This window comes from Haliotis asinina, chromosome 3 (assembly GCF_037392515.1).
Source record: "Haliotis asinina isolate JCU_RB_2024 chromosome 3, JCU_Hal_asi_v2, whole genome shotgun sequence".
In the NCBI taxonomy this organism is placed as follows: Eukaryota; Metazoa; Mollusca; class Gastropoda; order Lepetellida; family Haliotidae; genus Haliotis; species Haliotis asinina.
Window position 1 is genome coordinate 67,951,776 of NC_090282.1, and position 22,527 is coordinate 67,974,302.

Consider the following 22,527-nt stretch of genomic DNA (forward strand, 5'->3'; position numbering starts at 1 on the left):
GACACACCATTAGGTAGCTTTAAACATGTTAGGTGTGCTTAATTAAGATCAATGTGTATAATATAGGAACTAAATGTCGACAAGCAGCTGTAATTATGAACTGGCAATCACATAACAGTGTAACCAAGTTATGGTCATTCGTATAAATAGCAACGTATTAGAGGTTCCGGCTACAGTCGATACCAAGGAGATACGTACTGACACGAAATCGATCCAATCAAAGCGATTATAGGGGTGAGATAAGAACTAAGATATACGTATTTATACTTCGGTGTCTTTCGAGCTATACTGCTTTGACATGGCGTCAGACGTCATATCAGGTGTCTGTGTGGTTTTGTTCCTCTTCAGTGGGCTATCAAAGGGTACGTACCGGTAATGAAATTTCGTCCCCTATGTGGAAAGTAATCTATGTCTTACAGATAGATAGATAGATAGATAGATAGATAGATATATATTCTTTATTTCCTCCGAAATCGAAGATACAGCAGATAGTAACATACATATGTGTATTTACAGGTTATAGAGTGACACAGCCCAGATTACTGCAGGTATTGTAGTTGATTTATCCTGGGTTTCACAGAGTTTGCTATTAGTTTTATACATTTAAACCATATTTCTTGTTCAAGCTCTTGGGCATATACATTCGGTAGACCACCTAGCATAAATGAGACAAAGAGGTCTTCGTCCTTCCATAAACTGACAAAGGTGTCAACATCTAGAATGTCAACTAGTGACTCGATCATGGTGCTTCTACTACTTTGTTTGAGGGAACAGTGTAGAAATACATGTTTTACAATGTCATAGGCACCTATGCCACATTCACACTCAAGAGACTGAATGCTAAGTGTGCTGATACGTAGAAGTGCAGCAATATTACAGAAACATGTAATCTGGCATTTTATAGCTCGCAGACCACAGCCTGTGAACATTTTTAGGATATCTTATAGTGAGATATCGTGCAAGGTTAAGTCTCGACTTCGTTACAGAAGCATTATATGATTCTTCAGCTTTAAGTATTCTTTCTTTAACCAGTACAGACCACTCAGTTTTCGTTAAGACGGACGATTGGTTTACATAGTTGTGCAAATGTGTATCTAGGTCATACATAGTTACAAGATTAAGCATATGGAATATTGGAGATGACTTGCTTTTTCGTTCTTTCTCCTGTGATGACGTGTGTCTGTACTGACAAAGCCTATGGATAAACACTTTCTTAAAAACAAATTCGACATCGCTGTTACATAGTTTACCAAGAAATAGCAAAGATGTCTGGTACATATATCTTCGTAGTGTAACCAGGGCGAGACTATCTCTGGCTATTGTGGATGATCCACATTCTGAGAGACCTTAGATACTCTTACAAAACTGGTTTTGAACAGTTTCCAGCATAGCATATTCCTTTTCAGGTAAACGAGTCCAAACACTACAAGAGTACAAACCGCATGGAAGAATAACTTTTTCCCAGATACGGACACAACAAAGTGGGTTAAGTCCACCAAAACATAGGCCATGATTCTTATTGGCATTATAGAGTATTCTAAGCCTTTCACATACAGATTGCGTACGTTCTATAGTTCTGCCCGATGAATGGATTTGGAGACCAGCACATTTGACATGTGTATTGGTAGGTATTTCCTTCTCACCAATATATATTTTGGGATGGACATTCCTTTTCTCATCTCCAAATACAAGAAATAGGCTCTTTGATGCATTAAAACGCAAGTGCCATGTGTGCGCATACTTGTGTACAACATCAAGAAGGCTTTGAAGTCCACCCGGGTATGCACTTAACAAAGGTAGGTCGTCATCTAACAGCACCCCGGGTGTTTTGCCCCATGGTGGACATATGCCCAGCCCAGAGTCAACAATACTATGAAGCAAGTCGTTTATATATAGCATGAAGAGCCAAGCTGATAGTACACGACCTTGACCTACCCCCTGTTTTACATCAAATACATGAGAAACACAGCCACCGGTAAGGACACATAATTTCATTGATGTATACATAGTGTGTATAATTCGCCATAGCTTTCCTTGAATTCCAAAGTTGTAAAGCTTATAGAGAAGTCCATTTAACCAGACTCTGTCAAACGCTTTCTCATTATCAAGGAAGGCACAATAAACTGGTGAATTTCTTTCGACATAGTAGGCAATACTTTCAGTTAGCGTAAGCGCTGCCGTTTCCACCCCCGCGCCCTTCTTAAAGCCAAACTGGAGAGGGTGAGTTAAATCGTTTTCAGCTTTCGTCCATGTTTCAATTCTTTTGAGCAGTAGTCTTTCAAAAAGTTTTGAGAGAACAGGGGTAAGAGTGATACCTCTATAGCTGCACGGGTCATGTTTGCTTTTACCATTTCCTTTGGTTGAACATTACCAACACTAAATGTATTTGGTACATACTCAAATGATACAATGGCATTAAATAATGATACAATATCGTCAACAACAGATCGACCAGCATATTTTACATGCTCGTTTGAAAGGCCCTGAGGTACTGACAGGTCACCAAAGTACCTTGCAAAGAGATTACATATACCTTCCTGCGTGTTACAAGAGTCATCGTTATAAGTTAGAGACTGTGTTTGCTCTCCTTTACGTTTTAACCGTTTTGTAACTCTAAAGTACTCTTGAATGTCTACCTCAGCTGCTTGGTAAATTTCGTCAAATGTTTCATTTCTGTAACGTTGCTTAGCTGAACGGTGATTTCTTCGAAATGCACGTTTAGCTTGTTTATATTCAATAAAATATTTGTCATCTGAGCGATGGCTTTTGCCGTTAGAAATCCATTTTTTGCGGCAATTACGCATGTGATCATGGTATCTCTTAAGTTCATACTTCCGCCAGTATGGCTTTAAGTGTGCTGGAAATTTGGAAGTAGGAATTGCAAGTACCGCTGCTATCTAGCGGTACGACTGAAATAAGGCTACATGCAGCGAGAGCGCGTGCTAATGACTTTGAGATAGGGGTGAGATAAGAACTAAGATATACGTATTTATACTTCGGTGTCTTTCGAGCTATACTGCTTTGACATGGCGTCAGACGTCATATCAGGAGTCTGTGTGGTTTTGTTCCTCTTCAGTGGGCTATCAAAGGGTACGTACCGGTAATGAAATTTCGTCCCCTATGTGGAAAGTAATCTATGTCTTACATTGCTTGTTAATATAAGTTGTCCACGATACTCTCTCTCTCTCTCTCATCATTCAAGATATAATTAGAAGTGCAAACATAAGGCAATATGTGAACGTAACGTTTAAGTCATACACTTTCTTAAGCCTTAATATACAACATAAAAAATATGACATATAGTGGGAACATGACCCGTTAAATAACCCGAGAAGATACTGAACTGAATTTCGGTACTCCATGCTTCATAAGAAGCGACTAACGGGATCGGGTGGTCTGGCTCGCTGATTCGGTTGACACACGTCTGACACACTGCCTAGATCGATGATCCTTCTCCAGCTGCGGTCGCTGTTGCAGGTGTTGGCTTCTGCCAGGGTGTTGGCTTCTGTCAAAGCAAGCCAAGGTAAGCCAAAGTACACAATGCAAAGCAACTGTTATTCCCGCAGTGTTCGCGTTAACACACACACACACACACACACACACACACAAACACACAAACACACACACACACACACACACACACACATTAATTAAATTTTAAAAAAAAACACGTAAAAAATATTTTGCGTGCGTTTTTCGGACGCACAGACTCTGATCTGCTTAATTCTTAAAAGTACCTTGAAACAGCAACATATAGAAAACCAATAAATTTTGAAATTATGCAGAATTGTATTGAAAATTTCACGCGCAAAAGAATTGGACTACATATTTATAATCTTATTTCTGCACACACTGGTACAAAACCTATCGCAAACATTCTTTTGCTAATTAAATACGTGCTGTTATATTAAAATCACGTAATCATAGAACTGCAAGGACTTTCACAGATGGTTCATAAAGCTAGTGTGTAACCAGAAAGGAACTTGCCGTCAGCCAAAGGGAGATCACTGTAATAGGGACAATGGGAACTTTGGATACATGCACATGCATGGACCCATGTACAATTTACAATTTAGCAGTGTTAAATACATAATTCTAAATGATTCCATGACACTCGATTGACATGCACCAGCAACTCTGTGTTCCATTTTCCTCTATAAACCGAATTAAAGTTACGCCTACTAGAAGGCTACTGTTTTCTGAATGCTTGATCGTACAGTCTGGAGGGCACTGTCGCAATGGTGTGTTGAACGAACTTCCACATACTATTTCATCTCATCTCATAATATCTTCTCAATGTATTTTGTATTATAGGTTCCGATCCATGTAAAAGCTACATTTCGTTTCCCTATCTCGAGAAGAGAAGTACCAGTTATACTCTCCCGACGGCTGATGATTCGCTGAATGACTTCTACATTGATACAAGTAATGATTGGTTTGGCGAAGAAGGGTATGATCTGGTGTCAAGAGCTCTCCCACCAGGTGATGGGCGTTGCGGGACTACATACCCTTTATGGGTTCGAGGTAATGAAACTGTTATTGCTTTATTGAATCCATAGAATAATTTATGGAAGCAATCACGGGCTGAGTGTGTGATTGAGAGTAGTGTTACGTCGCACGTCGCTATATGGCGAAGGTCTGTAAATAGTCGAGTCTGTATCAGACAATCCAATGATCAACAGCATGATCATCGATCTACGCTATTAAGATACGATGACGTGTGTCAGCCTGGTCAGAAGCCTGACCACCCCATGCCGTTAGTCGTCTCTTACGACAAGCATGTGTCATAGAAGATCAATTCTGACCCGGATCTTCACGAGTTAATTGAGTGCTAACGGTTCATGTTTCTATCACATGTCATATCACTATGCTGTATATTGACACTTAAGTAATTCTTTGACTTAAACGTTACGTTCACATACTGGCTAGTATTTGCATTTCTAATTAAATAATCCTCTCATTGGAAATCTGTTGATGTGTAAAGATAGACAGCAGCTCTTCAATCTTATCGTCCTGGCATATCACATGACTAACACTTAGCGTTACATGATACAAATAAATTCGTCTTTGCGTTTAGTGTTTCATTTTTCAGAAGAATGAATCGCACACCATCTATTCTACGTTCACTATGTTTCCAATTACTTAACTGATACTTTTAACACAGATACACTTCCTCGTGGAGGTATGCGTAAGACAGTTGAGGTGTGCATGAAAGACGGCCCCGATCAGTGTTCAATGACATTCAACATAGATGTAAAGGATTGTGGTACGCTTCGTGTTTATCATCTGAAGAAACCGCCTGTGTTTGAAGCTGCATATTGTGTTGGTGAGTAAAATGTTGACAATTCAAAAAACTACATCAGCGTTCTTTCTCATGAAGCACCTCAGTTTCTTCAATACAGTCAGTTGCCTATTTTGAAGTAAATAACAAATTTCATCTGTAACATTTGGACACCTTTTGCTGGCTTTGGTCGATCTGGGGAGAAGATAACGGTACGTTAGTTGACAGCAGGTACTGCACGTGAAGGATGTTTGCTCTCTGGAACATGGGCAAAGACTCGGAGCCAGACAACCATAGGACACAGATTGTAGATAGCAGCCCTGCTGTGTGTCAACAGTTCGTACTCTCCTAAATTCTCCCTTCGTCAGACTGGTAACAATGGTGAACACTAAGCTGTTAAACTCACGTCCAATGATTGGCCGTCTGTCAAAATAAGGCTGTTGCAGGTCAAGTATGTTTGCAACAAGCGTTCCAAAAAGGCGAAGTGACCTGCATGCAGGCCTGTTCTACTGTGGACAATAAATATCAAACTGATTACACCTCTCACATTCATAAATGAACTGATGAGCCCCGAAAGCGTCGGTGGGAAGCACGCCCAAGAATATGTGCTGTGAAAGTTGATACACCATAGGAGCAAGTTTCCTTAGTCATGACCCGGGTCACATGAGAGACGAACTGTCCAACGATGTCCAGCAAAGCTATCCCACTGAACGCTACTACGATCGCTACTTCTCTATCGCTATTGGTCTTATACATGGTGTTGCTGTTCTTTAAGCCCTGTACCATCTGTTCGTCTTCCCAACACTGAATATTCCCTGCCCACACTCTTGCTTAGTTCTCCCTTGGTTCGTCGGTGGGTAGGGTCAAAGTACTCTGTATAACGAAGGGACACAGGGCCGTATCGTACTCGTTTGAGGTGGACCTAAGCACAGGGGCCCACCGCGGGTCCGAAAATCGGTAAAGGTTTACTATCCAACCCCCTTACTATATAGCCTGTAATGGTGCATCTACAAATCACGGCGACCTGATCGAAAACCGGACAATTACGCACTCGTCACTGGATATATCGTATTTTAAAAGTCTCACGAGTATCAAAAGCTTCTGTCCACATTTCTAATATGTGTGGGAGGCATCTACACTGGCGTTTCGAGGGGATGCACTTGTTGTTTTTTATTTAATCGCCAAAGACCGGATTGCCGGAAGTACACAAAACTAGGTCGTCAGCGACGGGCTTTACGACCTCCTGCAATCTGATTGGTTAAATGCAATGCCAACTACAACTGCATGTGTTTTGTACACAAAAGCGTTAACCAATCGGACTGCCGGATTGCCTCCCACACACATATTAGAAATGTGGACAGAAGCTTTTGATACTCGTGAGACTAATAAAATACGATATATTCAATGATGAGTGAGTAATTGAATTTTCGGACCTGCGGTGTGCGCCTGTGGACCTGAGGTATATGTCCAGTGAGATGCAATTATCCCTACCACCCTCCCAGCCACCAGCACATGTATATTATCATAATCGAATGTACCCCGGGCTATCACACGAAAGCCAGATTTTTACATTGATGCATTCATGCCTCGACTAGATCGAACTGATGTATTACAAGTAACCTCATATTTTTGCATCCAGCTTTCTCCAAATCATGTAAATATTTTAAAGTCTAAGGATTTATCCATGAATATTCATAGCGCTAATGTTATTCTTCAACACCTTAACACCAATCGGCTGCTTATTTTTCACCGAGTTGTGTGAGAGCAGACATCGACAGATGCATTTCTTTGAACGATGACATTACTCTTTATATGAATGAAAACCAGCACGTCAAGCCGAAAACATCAGTCAATGACAACATTTTTGCGAGTCGTCAAGTGCGAGTTGTTCTGTTCTTGTTCTTTATCCTATCAAGCCAACCGTTCATTAACTGATAAACAGATATACTCATAAATTGTGCTATACGAACTATAAACAGACAATAAGTCACAGGAAAACTAAAACGTCAGTCTTCAAAGAATAGTCATGTACTAATTTGTAAGGTCAATGGGAACTTTATGTTGTGCAATATTTGTCTGAAGCACTGATTGGGGCAGTGGGGTATCCCGGGTTCAATGTCTGACGGGGATTTCTTGTACCCCCCGCCGTGATGCAGCAGAATTATTGTTAAAAGCTGCGTAAATTTACACTCACATACTGGGGCTCATTTAGTTTATTGACGGAAGCAAAACCCAGAATATTTTTGTATATAATGTGGTTCAATGTCACCAACACGAAAACTGAAACATAAAATGTTACAGCAACTTATTTCGAGCAGAAAAATGACTGTGCATCTCTTAATACATAAAATATGTGTTTACTTGTCAATGTTTCAGATCTCACAGACCCCACGAAACGTATGTATATCTTTAGAAGTTTCTGTTGACGCTCCCTGTTTGACGTTAGCAATCACTTTTATTGGCTTTCTGGTCTCTACGCGATAATTGGCAGACAATTGTGATTAATCTTGAATATTATTTTACTAAGTTCAGCCATTTAGAACTACGAAACAGCATATACATTTGATTCTGTACCTCTTCCGTTGACTTTGTGTTCTCCTTCAGCAAAAACAACTTTCAAGGTCAAGCCCACTGTGCAAATTGACGTGGAAACCGACAAAGTCAACAAGGACCACTTCAAGTTCATGTGCATGTTTGCGAAGTCTGATGAAGACCTGTTGTACCATGTTTTGTGGTATGTTAACGGCGGACTGATACATTCCTTCCCTCCTAAACATTGGTCGAACACGTTCATTGATCACTCAGCCCTTACGGAAGACATCTTAACCACCAATGGTTTCGAGACTCCTGGATTCCAGGTATGTCCTTTTGCTATGCAAATAACTCTTCCGTGCGTGTTTGGGGGCTTCAGCCCACTGGCTAAAAATAGAATATGTCCCATCAGACCGCTAACTCTTTTCAGTGTTGGGCCTTTCAAGGTCAAGGTCGTCAATGGCGAACGGACACAACACAATCCTGTTTGCGACAAAAAATGTAGGAAAACGTTTGATGACGGTTAGGTGCAAGTGTTTTCGAAAGAAGGGCTATTAGCGCGGTGACAGGTGCCACTAATTCAACATGTTTTTGGTGCACGTCGTTTGTGTATACTGTGAAATACACAAGAGATGCCCCTACAAATTCTGTACCTGGAGCTTGGCTGGGAATCGAGAAATCACAATTTTCGAGCTTCCGAAGACCCTGGCTCCCAAAGCAATGCTAAGATTTTTGTGCTGTTTATCTCATTTTGTAGGCAAATGTGTTGGCTTGAAATATGTATAACTCATAATGGGACACATACAGTGGGCATTGTTAAATCTGCCATGAAACGAACTTGATATGTTGATTTCGTTCCATACCTTTCCTTTTATATAGTGCTAATACTCCGTTAGTGACAGTATATACCTTGATGGCAAGTCCCATGTGACATACACCGGAATAAATCCGGTTTGGTAATAAGAAGCACATCGTTATTAATTATCTGAGTATAATTTTCAGCTTCAGTGTGCGGTAACGGCATCTCTGGGTGAGGGTTTCCCCGCTGGCGAACGCATCTTAAGCGACGAAAAGTTCATCGGTATCAAGGTAGGTTTACCTCTCGTTGCAAATCACGCTATTTTCAGTCGTAGGACACTACAAAGTTTAGATAGCCATCAACAGACTCGGTGAGTTGGTTGATAGTTTGCTGTTGTGTCAACCTCTGTATTGGTCTGACATAGCTGGCTTATAGAAACAAAATTCACTCAAATGGGAGACAATGGGTGAAGGGTTGGCGATGGAGAGCCAGAAATGGCCTTCACGCTTTGTATCCATGTAGAGAAATTGAACCCGGGTCTTCGGCGTGATGAGTAGACGCTTTAACCACTAGGACACCCAACCGCCCCATGTCTTTATTCCATAACGAATTTTACTAAATCAAAAGAGCCCCACAATTAACATATACAACTTGGTTAGAAGAAGGAACAATCTGGGGTATTCCAAAATGAAAAATGTCTCATCGAATGAAAAAATACATGATTGCTCGTTTTGTGCCAGAATCCTATTGAGAAAAGTAACTTGAGGAATCAACACATCATATCTCTATGGGATATTTAAACAACTCTCTTTCCGCCCACCTGTCACACAGCAACCGCGAAAGAATGTAAATTAATACCACAAAATAATTAGAACGCATCAACCACTAGTCTACACCACCACCCCCAAAACGACAGAAATAAGAAGAACCCCGGTATGAAGTTGGCATATCGGATGTTAGTACTGTTAGGTGGGCCAATGGTTGTGATTTAGCGACGCTTTCAACATGATAACACTCATAATGGTGGCGTGTCAAAATGTTCGAAAGTTCGAAGTATGCAGGTTTTAGACGCTCATCGCTGTTACCATCTTTTCTGTAATATACTCACACTCATAAGAAACGCAAGTGTGTTTTTAATACAAACAGGAAACAAACTGAACCAATATGACATTTTGGCATAAGCCTGATGATTTTATGAATATATTTGTTGCGTTTTGGAAGAAATCACCAAAACACACCATGCCAATGTACATGTCGGTATCATGCACACCTTTCCCATGCACAAAATGCCACCACAAGTAGTGGGTGTACGACTGTGCACAAAAGTTCCCTCTATGACTTCGTGTTCAACAGTGCCAAGCGTAACTCAAACTGAGAGAAGCCTGGCTATATCAGACGTTCGTAAGATGGAAAGTCTGTTTCGCGTCACTTCGAAGATAAAATATCCAGACTTTACCGTCACCAGCATCGATACAACGCAACACAGATCACAGGCTTCCTTTCAGCCCTCATTCCTGATCTGAACCTCATTGAACACACGTGGGATCAGGTCAAAAGCGTCTGTATTAAGTACGGTTCCCTACTTCTGTCAATCCGCTTCGCACAACTACTCTGAGTATGTGCAGAAGGATCGCCAGGGCCCCATACAAATCGTCGGATCCATTCAGTGTACAGATTTATGTCGGTGATCAATGCAGATGGTGGACTCTTGCCTGTGTAACCCATAGAGCCCCATACAAATCGTCGAATCCACTCAGTGTACAGATGTATGTCGGTGATCAATGCAGATGGTGGACTCTTGCCCGTGCAACCCATAGAGCCCCATACAAAGCGTTTGATCCACTCAATGTACAGATGTATGTCGGTGATCAATGCAGATGGACTCTTGCCTGTGTAACCCCTTTACCTTTCGAACACTAAATGATGTCATCAGTCTTTCAGCCATTTAAATGTGTTTACTCAGATATTTGACAATCTGACCCTGTTGGTATATTTAATGTTGAAAATTACATACAATGTATACCTTATAGCCTATACTGTAAACCAGGAAATGTTAATTATTAAATCATCGCATTTATTTAAAGCTGCTTTCTCATGTCAACGATCAATAGTTTTGCTGATTCAAACGACAAACAGGAGGTATTTTTCTCGTACACGTGCTGCATCAACTGGCCCATATAATCAAGTTGTCAATGAGCAGAGTGACGATGTTTCGGGAAGATAATTAATCAAAGTGAACAAGCTGAAGAATACAATAAAGAACGGTTGTCAAATGAACATAATAACTTACTAGTTCCATCTTTTTTGTGAGCGATTGTGTGCCGCAATTCAAGTAATACCTCGTCTTTCATCGCCTCGAACTTGACGCTCAGACACGATGTTTAACGCTAAAAATGTGCATAAAGCACTTTTGTCACATGTCATAACCTAGCATGATACATGCAATAAGGTCCGTAATGTATGTGTAGGTGGTGGTGTGTTGTGTAACACGTTCAGAATAGCATAATTGTACCCAAAACTTCTGAATCCATGTTTACAAGAACATTATACATTGCTCTTATAATGTTGCTTTTGCATGTAAGTATGTCATCCACATACTTACTCTACCAGTTTCGTACAGCCCAGCCGCCATTATAAAATCGTAGTACAAGTGTTTATATCCAGTTAGGAAATGCATGTGTGAACTATAAATATTTATGTGAGTGAGTTAGTGGTCAACGTTTTCCACTGATATGAATTGTATTTTATGTACATGTGTAAATCCAGCTGGAAGTTAGGGAACCCAAAGTTTATGCAGGTCCTCTGTTTAATCCCAAGATATGGCGATGTTCTCAACACAGACACATAGTGTGGGACTCAAACGGATGACCATTGATTTCTGACTCGCCTACGGGACGCAACTCGTATATTGACTTTCAGAAATGTGTCATGCATTGTCGATGCACTTGAACAAATTTGTCTAATAACGTTTTCTAAGTTATTTTGTACACTGCGACTGACAAGTATCTTTATTTTGTAGATTCCAAGTGGCACTGTAGCTGTGAAGGAAGGTGAAGCTGGGATTTTGAACCTCACCTTAACTGCCCCTCTTGGGTGTGGACCACTGCATGACTGTCGCATGAACGTGTTTGTGGTAACCAGGAACCCACCAGGAGCATGTGACCCCTCTGCCTTCATCAGGTCTCAGTGTGGGTTTGCCGTCAAGGGGTCGTCATGGCGTACAGTGCATCATCTAGAAATTCAAGGGAAACTGACCTCGGGCTACAATGCCAAAACAACTTTGACCAAGCTGTACTTGAAGACAGATAATCTCGTGATAACTCATCCTTTCTGGTCTAACTACGACATTGGAAGCGTGACGGTATGTAATGAGTGAACTAGTACAGTTTTACGCTGCACACAGCAATATTCCAGCTATATGGCGGCGGTCTGTAAATAGTCGAGTCTGGACTAAAAAATCCACATATCAATGGCATGAGCATCGATCTACGCAACTGGAATGCGATGACATGTGCCGACCTGTCCCCCCGATCCTGTCAGTCATCTCTTATGATAATCATGGATTACTGTAGGTCAGTTCTAACCACATCACAGACCTGATGGTTGATGAAATGCATGTTATTTCATTTGCGTGTGTCGATGTGCATGACGTCATGATTGCCTTGTCCAGACTGGATTATTAATCACGGACCACCTTGTCAGAGTGCGACGATAAACAACAAAGAAGCATTTAAAACAACATTCCACGTATAAGTTTAGATGTAGTTTGCTCTGCTAGAATATTGCTGGAATGCTGCCATCTATCTAGATAGATATCGAGATATCTAGATAGGTAGGTAGGTAGGTAGGTGGGTGGGTGGGTGGGTAGGTAGGTAGGTAGGTAGGTACTATCTACCAACAAGAACAACTGGCGCCAAAGGAAACTACAAGAGGCCATCGAGATCCGGAGACAGAAACCAGCAATCAACCGTGACCAAGGGGTGTACCTACCAAGATCCTGGGACTTGTTGATAAATTAATCTCTTCTATCTGTGTACATTCCATCTATGTAATTCATTAGTGTTTACACACGTGTACATTCTTTATCATCATCCCTATCATGTGCATCATCCTTAATCCTCATCCAATCATGTGTATGTCAACACCATTGGCCTCCTTAATCCCCAATCATGTACATCGTCCTTAATCCCCATCTGTGTTGTGTAAACATAATCTTAGCATTGGCTTCCATCATTGTTATCATAACTGTCGGCTCCCTATCAGTGCTTGTTTATACTGGCTTCCAGCTTTTGTTAACTCATTCCACTTGTTACTTTGTTATTGCTTACCTGTACATATGAATATAGCTCTGTACCCCATTCTCATTCATTTGATGAAGGAGTAACCATTAACTCCGAAACGTTATGCTCTCATAATAAAGATGTTGATATCCATAAAAATCTTCATTCCTAGTGGTGGTTGTCGGGCAGGGGGATAGATATATCAGCTAAGATAATGTAATCCTTTAATGAAATTAAACTAGGGAAGTAAACCGCATGCAATAAAAAAATACAAATAACATCCGGTCCTGTCGATCTTATTATGCTCATACCACCTATATATTTTGAGACATTTAATACGACGACTGATTTGTGCCTTTCTACCGGTGTCGTATTTACTGAACAGAAAGACGCGTTAGATGTTAATCAATAGATGAGACACATTCAGCACACAAGAAAAAGCATAAATTTTCTTTGAGATGACCCCTTGTGCCTGTCGGCAGCACATGCATTTCATGCTAGGTAAGTCGATGGTCCGTCTTCATATCTGGCTGAGCGACTTAATTGCCATCTACAGTCTGATCCATAGTTTTCAGCAGCTTTTCGTAGTTTTTCCTAAGTTTTGCCCGATTTTATGAGGAAACATGCTTTTCTAGATATCCTTTTACGCATTTCACTGCATGTCCATTTAGGCCGATGTGGGTTGTTTCGGCATACGTTATTTGCAATTATTTAAATTTTACAGTAACAGCCTGACAGCGTTTTTAACAGTACTTTAATGTCTCACGTAAATAGATCCGATGTTTTATCTTTAAAGGTTCAAGTCGAAAAGGAAGTTGTTATCAACAAGCAAAGCATCTGCCATGCTGTGCAGGACCCACACATGAGAACCTTTGACGGAAGGTGAGGAACACATTGATTCAACAGATCGAGGGTATTTCTCAACATATGGAGATAACATTATTGTGGTCCAGTATGGTCGCGTTCGCAAAGTGAATACATTGCCACCTAGAAACTGCACCTGGAGTTAACTTTAAAATTTCCAGATGGAATATTAATAGAGAGAACTGATGTTACTATGACAACGTTGCGCAAACATTTTAAGTCTACAGATGAAAACATTCTGCATGTTACAATTTCAAATCATCATGTTTTTCAGGTATTATGAATTTCATCAGCCTGGTGTGTTTATATTATATAAACATGATGAACTGGAACTGGAGGTATGTCATGTCGCATGTTATCCCCTACCTTAAAGGGACTAACGGGATCGGGTGGTCAGGCTCATTGACTTGGCTGACACATGTAATCGTATCCAAATTGCTTAGATCAATGCTCATGCCGTTGATCACTGGATAATCTGGGCCAGACTCGATTATTTACCGGCAGACGCCATACAGCTGGAACTGGAGTTGATCACTAGGTTGTCTGGTCCACACTCGATTATTTACAGACCGTCGCCATATAGCTGGAATATTGCTGGGTGCGGCGTAAAACTGAACTCCCTCACTCCCTCACTTTTCTTTACAGGTTCAGATGCAAGTGTCTCCCTGTTATCCACCGACCACCGTTCAGTGCCCCTGCGGTATAGCAGTTCGAGCTGGGCAGACTATATTCCATATCGATAAATGTAACAGACCAGACTGGAGCATTGACTTCGTGTCCTGCAAGGACGGTAAAGACCTCATCAAAGTCTTAAAAAGTGGCACTCACTACAAGGTCTGTGTACAGCGATCTAAAGTTCACAAAATACTTCTGACAGTGCAGATATATTTTCTGTTGTTCGTGGTAACAGCCACACGCTGCCTTATAACAGTAATATGAAGACCCGTGTAGGTTCGGTATAGAACAGGCCTTCAGTAACACATGCTTGCCATAAAGGTGACTCTGCTTGTCGTAACAGGCGACTAACGGGATAGGGTGGTCAAGCTCGCTGACTTTGTTGGCACGTCATCGGTTCCCAATTGCGCAGATCGATGCTCATGCTGTTGACCACTGGATTGCCTGGTGCAGACTCGATTACTACAGACCGCAGCCATATAGCTGGAACACTGCTGAATGTGGCGTAAAACTAAACTCACTAGTTCACTCAATAATATGAACGTGATAGTTTACTTACAGGAAGCTAAACCTGTACATTATAGACCATTATAAATTCGGGCTTGAGTGAGTGAGTGAGTTAATATTTAACGTCACATCGGCAATATTTCAGCCATATCGTGACGAGAGCGATTAGTTAACGGGCCTGAAATAATACCCCAGTTTACATCAATGATATAATATTGCCTGCTTGTATCGAGATTAAACGCCACGTATTGCATGCTCAAAGCGCGAATAGGTATTATGGAAATGGTGGGATTAGACCATACGTCCCCACCCACTGCAGGTCTGAAAATCGGATAGTTCCAGCATATCTGCTCAGCCTTTGGCGATTATTGAAACGAATGTGTCCTGGTGTATCCAGATGTGTGTATGTGCATGTGTACATACCCTCTACAGACACAGGAAATATGGACAAAGGCCTTTGAAACCGATGAACCCTTTAAAATACCATACAGGCCATCGTATGTGCGTATCGTCCGCTTTTCGATCATGTCGCCGTATTTATGCGATGAACCTTTACATATTACGTGGAAGAAGGGCTGGGTAGTAAACCCCGTTCTTTGTTTATCAGTTTTCACACCTGCACTGGGGTCCCATGGTTTTGAGTTTGCGTTTGAAAAAAACCCCAAAATACATGGCTAGTTGCAAGAGGCGACAACCTGGATCGGGATTGTACAAGTTTGCGGTCTTACCTGGTGTCAGTATTATTCATTACACTCCTCTACTGAGTCGAATAAACACTGGTAGGAGGTAAGGTAACCTTTGAGATTGAACAAAGTTTACCTGACGCGACCTCAGGTTTTAGAGTATAGATATGAGATTCAGTGTAGGAGTGTAACGAATAATACCGAGGCTAAGTTTTCTTAGACTGTACAGTCCCGAGGACTTCATTGATGACGGTCATCGTATCCTGGCGTTGCGGGCTGTGTTTTGTTGTCAAGACCGACTTTCCTAAGCTAGGGGTCTACTTTCTGCTTCAGTTTAGCTTAGATTGCTGGAACGTTGATTTAACTTATAAACAACGTATTGCTTATCACCAGACAATGTTTCTTCAAGCTAATTATAACTAATTCACAACCTGACAAATATGTTTTATCATTACAAGTAGTATTCATACATATGCTGTATATTTTCCAGATATATTTGCCAACAGGATCCTATTTGGATATCAACATTATTCCTACGTCAAAGTTCTTCGATATTTTCCTCTATCCTTCATATAACGATCTTGGAAAGGTGGCTGGACTGTGCGGAACTTTTACCAATAAATGTGAAGATGATTTCAAGAAAAGGGATGGAACCTTCGAAACGGACCCCAAAGCCAAACATGCATGTGCACGTGGAGCTGCATCAGATAGCTTTGATAGCTTCTCGAAAAGCTGGAGGTATATTCTGAATTAAAACTAGATTAGAAGGCAATTTTACGTTTCACACACTTTTCAATGCTATGTAATCCAGTCTTACAAATATTTGCAGGCAGTATTTATTGAGAGTCCCCTGTTCACGACAAGACTCTTCGAGCACCTCCTCCCATCTCCAACCCACCCAACAATAATTATAATTATTGTGTCATATCAGTTCCATGTGGATGTATTTCAGCGCCGATGTGAATCTGTTCAACCATGACGATTTCCATAGACTGAAAAGATGGACGTCTCCCATGATGCTTTGCACATGTGCCTATCACAACAGATTCCCGCAAAAGCTGATGGAAGCAGCGACGTGTTCAGCGGAATTGAACAAGGATGTGTGCAACTTCAACAAACTGTTTCTGCCGCTACCCTCGTCCTCCAGGCAATGTGTAGTTGAAACCAACAGAAAAAAACGAACCGCTGTTCACCGTCAGATTTACCTTGAGAAAAGAGATGCGGTAAGGAGAGTAAATTACATTTAAACATATTTTGTAATTCTGAAATATATGTATGTAAGTGTTAACGACAGTCTAAAGTAGTAAGCTCTGGATTTGATAAAGGAGTGATTAGTATTGCATGAATCATAGATCCAGAAAATAAGCTGATATCGCAATGTTTGCACATAAATTCCAGTGTTTGATCAGGAATTCTTGTTTGTCTATTCTGAGTTTGAACGTATGGAACAGAAATCGATCCCTCTGACTAGTTAAAGCTAAATCTCTGTTAACATATCTTAAGTGAAGTCTATCTATCTATCTATATATCTAACTATATGTCTATATGTATTGATAAATTATACGCGTGTGTGCGTGCGTGCGTGTGCTTAAAGGAGGACACTGGAACACCGACGACATGGACAACAGCAACAGCTAGAAACTACTGTAACCAGCTATTCAACAATTCCCGTGCAATAGCTGCTTGCAGGACTGTGAACGACTTATCTGCCATGATACAACAGCATGAAGACAACTGCATCTTGGATATAACTGTATGTATTGCCTTTGCATTTCGATTAGATTTACTCACAACCTTGAAACGACATGGGTTTTGCGAACTGGTACCACGCTTTTCGTAGGGATGTCTTGTGAAGATAAGGTAATATGACTGATGTGTGTGCCAGATTGTACATACATTGTGCAAATACTTTGTAATTATTCCATGTTTTGAAGGCAACCAGTGCTGTAGACTTCGCGAGCCAGTCGCTCGAAGCAGCCAAATCTGAATGCATGCACGAAGTGGAGATGAATTCAACGTTCCACACGGAGAAAACACCTGGTGTTCCATCTTTTCTTAGCACTTTGTCGGCCATGACATGTACCAACGATTGCTCTGGTAAAGGGTTATGTCAAAATGGTACGTAGGCAGTGGAGGACTGTTTTTGTCTCAATTCTGTTGGTACAACTTTTACATGAAATGTTTTACAGACATCACAAACTAAACTAACCAAACGGTTTATGTTGCAAGTAATATATATATATATATATATATATATATATATATATATATATATATATATATATATATATATATATATATATATATATATATATGCCTATTCTTTGAATATTGTTCTTGAATTGAAACAAGAAGTACAACTTAATGTTATCACTCATGGGTATATATTAGGTCGATGCTCCTGTAATGAGGGCTTGGGTGGAGATGACTGTTCCGTTGACAAGACTCAGCCTCCTATCATCAATGGAATCAGCGATGACGGGCACTGTGATCTGGCCACAGACAACTGCAATGAGACGTCGCTATATGGACCATATTTTGATGAATATGGACAGATTCGATGTCGATTTGTATCCTTTACTGTAAGCACAGTTACTGCATCGAGCTGGATTTTATACATGTTGGTGCTTTCTGCACATTTTCATCGACATTACTTGCAAATAGTAACACTAGCTCTTAAGCACTCCGAGCGCTTATCGCAATTTTGTAGCAGTCTTCAAATCTGACGTATCCAGAAACAAACATGGGCTCCCCATATATGTCATTCAGAAATTCAATACCTTTCATCCTAGATACGTGCCGATGGAACACAAAAGACAGGAAAAGTCAGCTACTCCAAACCCCAAGTCGAAAGCTTTGCAGAAGTCATTTGTAGCCTTCCAAAACAACGAAAGAAGCGCTCACTAAGCGTTCAAACCCCTGAAGCCGAGTTAGGTTCTGGGTTCAGAATATCTGTGGCTAACTATGGAGATATCTTCAGCGACTATAGCGTCCTGGTACTTTACAATTCCACGTGTCAGTCCTGCAATGTGACCGGAAAAGCTGTTGTTTGCGTTTTCAGGGTGAGTTTCCTGTTATTATTTTCATTGTAAGATCAGACTTTACAAATGAAAGCATTGATTACACGTACCCTGCTGACTGGGTTCCATCCTACTGCGCAACCATAACCAATCCTGAATTTTGAGACCAACTCGTGCAAGTGGATATATTGTGTTAATCAGTATTATTTGATACATCTGATCATTTGCATATCACAACACTACGCGCCTTCTAATGCTTGCAAACATGCCGTGCTTAGTCGCACAGCGTGCATTATTCGCCACACGCCCCTTTCCGTAACATTCGTGACCAGCTTGTGTTATTCCTGAACAATAGCGACTCGTGTCGCTCTGGGAGGATTTCATATTGGCGTGGGAACATCAGAACTACTTCAAACAGGAACGATAACTCTATGGATGATTCCAATAGTACTTAATATCACCGAAGCACTCATATATTGTATTGCAGTTTTTGTTTTTGCTTATTTACTTTAAAGAATTAAACTAAAAGAAGGAAAAAATCCTGACCTTGATTCATGGTATTATATACTACAAAAAAGTATGGGAACACCCTAAAATTTTCTAGAGTTATATAAACTTAAATGTGGAGAGGTCATTTATACCCTAAGTTAAATGCAACTTTTGTGTGCTTAATGGACACTTGGCACTGGTACTTTACAATTCCACGTGTCAGTCCTGCAATGTGACTGGAAAAGCTGTTTTTTTGCGTTTTCACGGTGAGTTTCCTGTTATTATTTTCATTTATTTTTTGTTTTTATTTATTTTTTATTATTTATTTTTTATTTTAGAAAATGCAGTGAAGCAACTGATTCAATATTCGTTGAGTTAGACTGAAATTAAACATTGTCAAAAACAGCGAAAAACCAGGGTGCTGAAACACTTGAGCAGCAATGTTTGGTTCCAACCTCTTCAAAGACGCTCGGACCACACTGAAACGACGCATCTGAATATCTATTGGCGCAATACTATTTTTGTAGTAGCTTTCTGCAAAACACAGTGTTCGCGTTAACGCAGAAACCTACAATTTTCACGTCCCCAAACTAATAAAAACAGGCAAAAAATATTTTGCGTGCCTGTTTTGGACGCACAGATTGTGATCTATTAAATTCGAAAAAGTACCTTAGAGCAGCAACATACAGAAAACCAATAAATTTTGAAATAATTCGGGATTGTAATGAAAATTTCGTGCTCAATAGATGAAAATATTTAATATACATATTTATACTCCTACAAAACCTGCCGCGAACATTGGTATAGCAATCTGAACGTGTATTGTGAAGAAGCTGAAATGGCCAGTTTATAAGTATTAGTTGGATGTTCTTTGGATATAAAATGTTTTACTGTTTAGTCGGCCTTGCTGCTGATAAGTTACAAATTTGCAATTTTGGGAGAATGTGTTCCATCCTTCCTTGGCACTTTGTCGGCCATGACATTTACGAACGATTTCTCTGGTAACGGGTTATGTCAAAATGGTACGTAGGCAATTATGGGGGACTGTTTTGTCCATCGGTTATCACGTTTCTACTGGTAATCATTGTATCCGGTGGTCTAGAGTGAATCGTGAGGTCGGATAATTTCAGAGCCAGTCATGCATCGCCAGAGGCGTGTGCGTCAGCCATGGCAAGAGTCACCCTGACAACCCATGCTACGTCTGTGATGCTTCCAGTTCTGTCCGAAAATGGATTCATAAGAGTGGTGAGATGGACATGTTTTAATTAATATTTAACGTCACGTGGACAGTATTTCATCAATATTAGACGTGCATTATTGTGAATAACGATCATTTAATACATTTACGCCTCAGTCCGTAACAACCCAGGGTAATCAGTAGCCTGAGATAATTGTTGATGCAAAAGATACGTAGAAAACCTCCCTCGTTTGTCTGCTTATAATAGAATGATATGCGAATACAAAATGTCTTTGCTAGGAATAAGACTGTCGGTAAGCATCATGCTATGTCTACAATTTCTGTAAAGGATAGTGTGCAAAACTGTCATTGACTAGAAGGGTGACTTTTCAAATTTTGATCAACTTTTATACTGAGTACCGACCTTAAGTGTGTACTTTTCGGAATATTCGGAACTTGTAAGCAATCTTCTCGTGTTTGTGAAGAAACAACTGATTTGCGTGTGACGGTCGCCATCGCTGGTACAGGATAGTCATCTACTCTGATGCGGCGTAAAGCAATATCCACTCACTCGCTGTCTCCTCTTCCCCAATACCTGCTTATATCAATACTTGATTCTGAATAGTAGATGTCGTCCATTTAAATTCTTCTTTTGATAGTTTAAGAGGTAGGATTATATTTACCTCGAAGGTGTAACCTAGAAAATCATGTACAGATGTATGGCACTATTTAGAAACTGGAAAAATCTGACAGCTGACTTGTTAATATACCCCTGTACATTAGATGAAGCGTGCACGGCAACTACCACAGACACATCTACTCCCGTTCCACTGTGGATAATAGGAGTGGTGTTTGGTGGCCTTCTCTTAGGTGGGGTCGTCATTGCAGGTGTTTGCTTCTACAAACACGGAAAGTGAGTTTTTGGTTCTCCTCTCGTTACTGATCATTGTAAATTCCCTTTCAGCTTAATATGCATGATTTATTTACACTAACTTTTATGATAATGAATATCCACCCCCCACCCCTCTCTCTCCTATTATGTCAGAACCCGCGAAGATCCGGGTTAGACTGATCTTCAGTAATCCATGCTTGTAAGAAGCGACTAACGGGATCGGGTGGTCTGGCTACGATTTGGTTGACACATACCATGATATCCAAATTGCGCAGATCGATGCTCATGTTGCTGAGCAGTGGATTGTATGGCTCAGACTCGATTATTTACAGATATATATAACTGGAGTATGACCGTCACGTCAGGTTCTGATCGTGCACATGCAGACCTACCCAGAGAATAGGTCTAGATTTATCAACACAACACTAGTTGTGGACTTTGTGGAAGCAATGGACGCCAGTCTAAGATCACGATCACAAACACGCCGTGGTATGACTCAGATGCTCTGAAAAACGGCGCAAACCAATTACATTCACATAATCACGACTGATGCGATTGTTGAGACACTGGTCTTCCTGCTATTTCAGAAAAAAGAACAACATCGTAGACACGCCAAGAGGATCTGCTTTCATGATGAATTTATCAGCTGATAAGGTGGCCAGTAAATAACAGTTCTTCAGGACAGATTCTATTCCATTATATATTCAGCCTCACGCTGATGCTTCCAATTCCTCTAGTTTATGAAGTGTTTAGTGCTGCATAGAAATTTTAGAAAACAGTTAGATTGAAAAGAAATGTATACTTCCAAACATTTAAGGCCATTGTATTTCTATGTAACCATCTACATTCACAATAAAATAGGTTAATGACGTGATATACACTATAAAGTGGATTGCTTGATATGATACGTAGGATTCCGTCACTATGTTTTGCTTTACTATTGGCAGATGACCTATGACTATTTTGTATTAACAGGAATGAATGAAACAATTTCAGTACACATGCGTTATTACCTTTGACAAGAAGTATTTGTAAGCAAATGTTCCATGTATAGTTTAAATTTCTTGCACAAGACTCTCGTGTCTACATATCAGGAAAGCAATAAACTTACTGAAGCTGCCATTGACTCCGTCACCTTGTAGTGCTCATACCCCTTGCCAGCGCGGTTTCCCCTTACTATGCATGGTCTTGCAAAAGTACCTGGCATGATTACGTCAGTTTCTGTCCAATGTGAGATGAAACTGCCAAGTAGTTTCATTGATCAACTGATGACAGGGAAAGGGAATTTCCTCCTAAAAACATGACGATTTTTCCCATAAAGATCCATT

General features: G+C 40.5%; 2 protein-coding genes across 4 annotated transcripts; both read left to right on the forward strand.

The window, feature by feature from the left end:
- LOC137278370 (tolloid-like protein 1) overlaps positions 1–22,527 on the forward strand; it is an 83,274-nt gene that overhangs the window by 36,148 nt on the left and 24,599 nt on the right.
- LOC137277007 (von Willebrand factor D and EGF domain-containing protein-like) lies at positions 297–22,319 on the forward strand. Of its 4 annotated transcripts, XM_067808666.1 has the most exons (21): positions 297–362; positions 517–548; positions 3,478–3,523; positions 4,315–4,524; positions 5,165–5,326; positions 7,658–7,678; positions 7,886–8,139; positions 8,816–8,902; positions 11,632–11,973; positions 13,689–13,774; positions 14,031–14,094; positions 14,402–14,590; positions 16,112–16,359; positions 16,574–16,844; positions 17,216–17,374; positions 17,556–17,739; positions 18,013–18,203; positions 18,414–18,683; positions 20,261–20,375; positions 21,091–21,220; positions 21,787–22,319. In XM_067808666.1, exons 1-21 carry the CDS (start codon positions 299–301, stop codon positions 21,866–21,868), a joined length of 3,207 nt encoding a protein of 1,068 aa, XP_067664767.1. In that variant the 5' UTR covers positions 297–298; the 3' UTR covers positions 21,869–22,319. The 4 variants fall into 4 exon arrangements, with proteins under 4 accessions (XP_067664767.1, XP_067664770.1, XP_067664768.1 ...); XM_067808667.1 differs by lacking the exons at positions 297–362; positions 517–548 and adding an exon at positions 3,009–3,090 and having other exon boundaries at positions 3,441–3,523; XM_067808668.1 differs by lacking the exons at positions 297–362; positions 517–548 and adding an exon at positions 3,019–3,090 and having other exon boundaries at positions 3,373–3,523.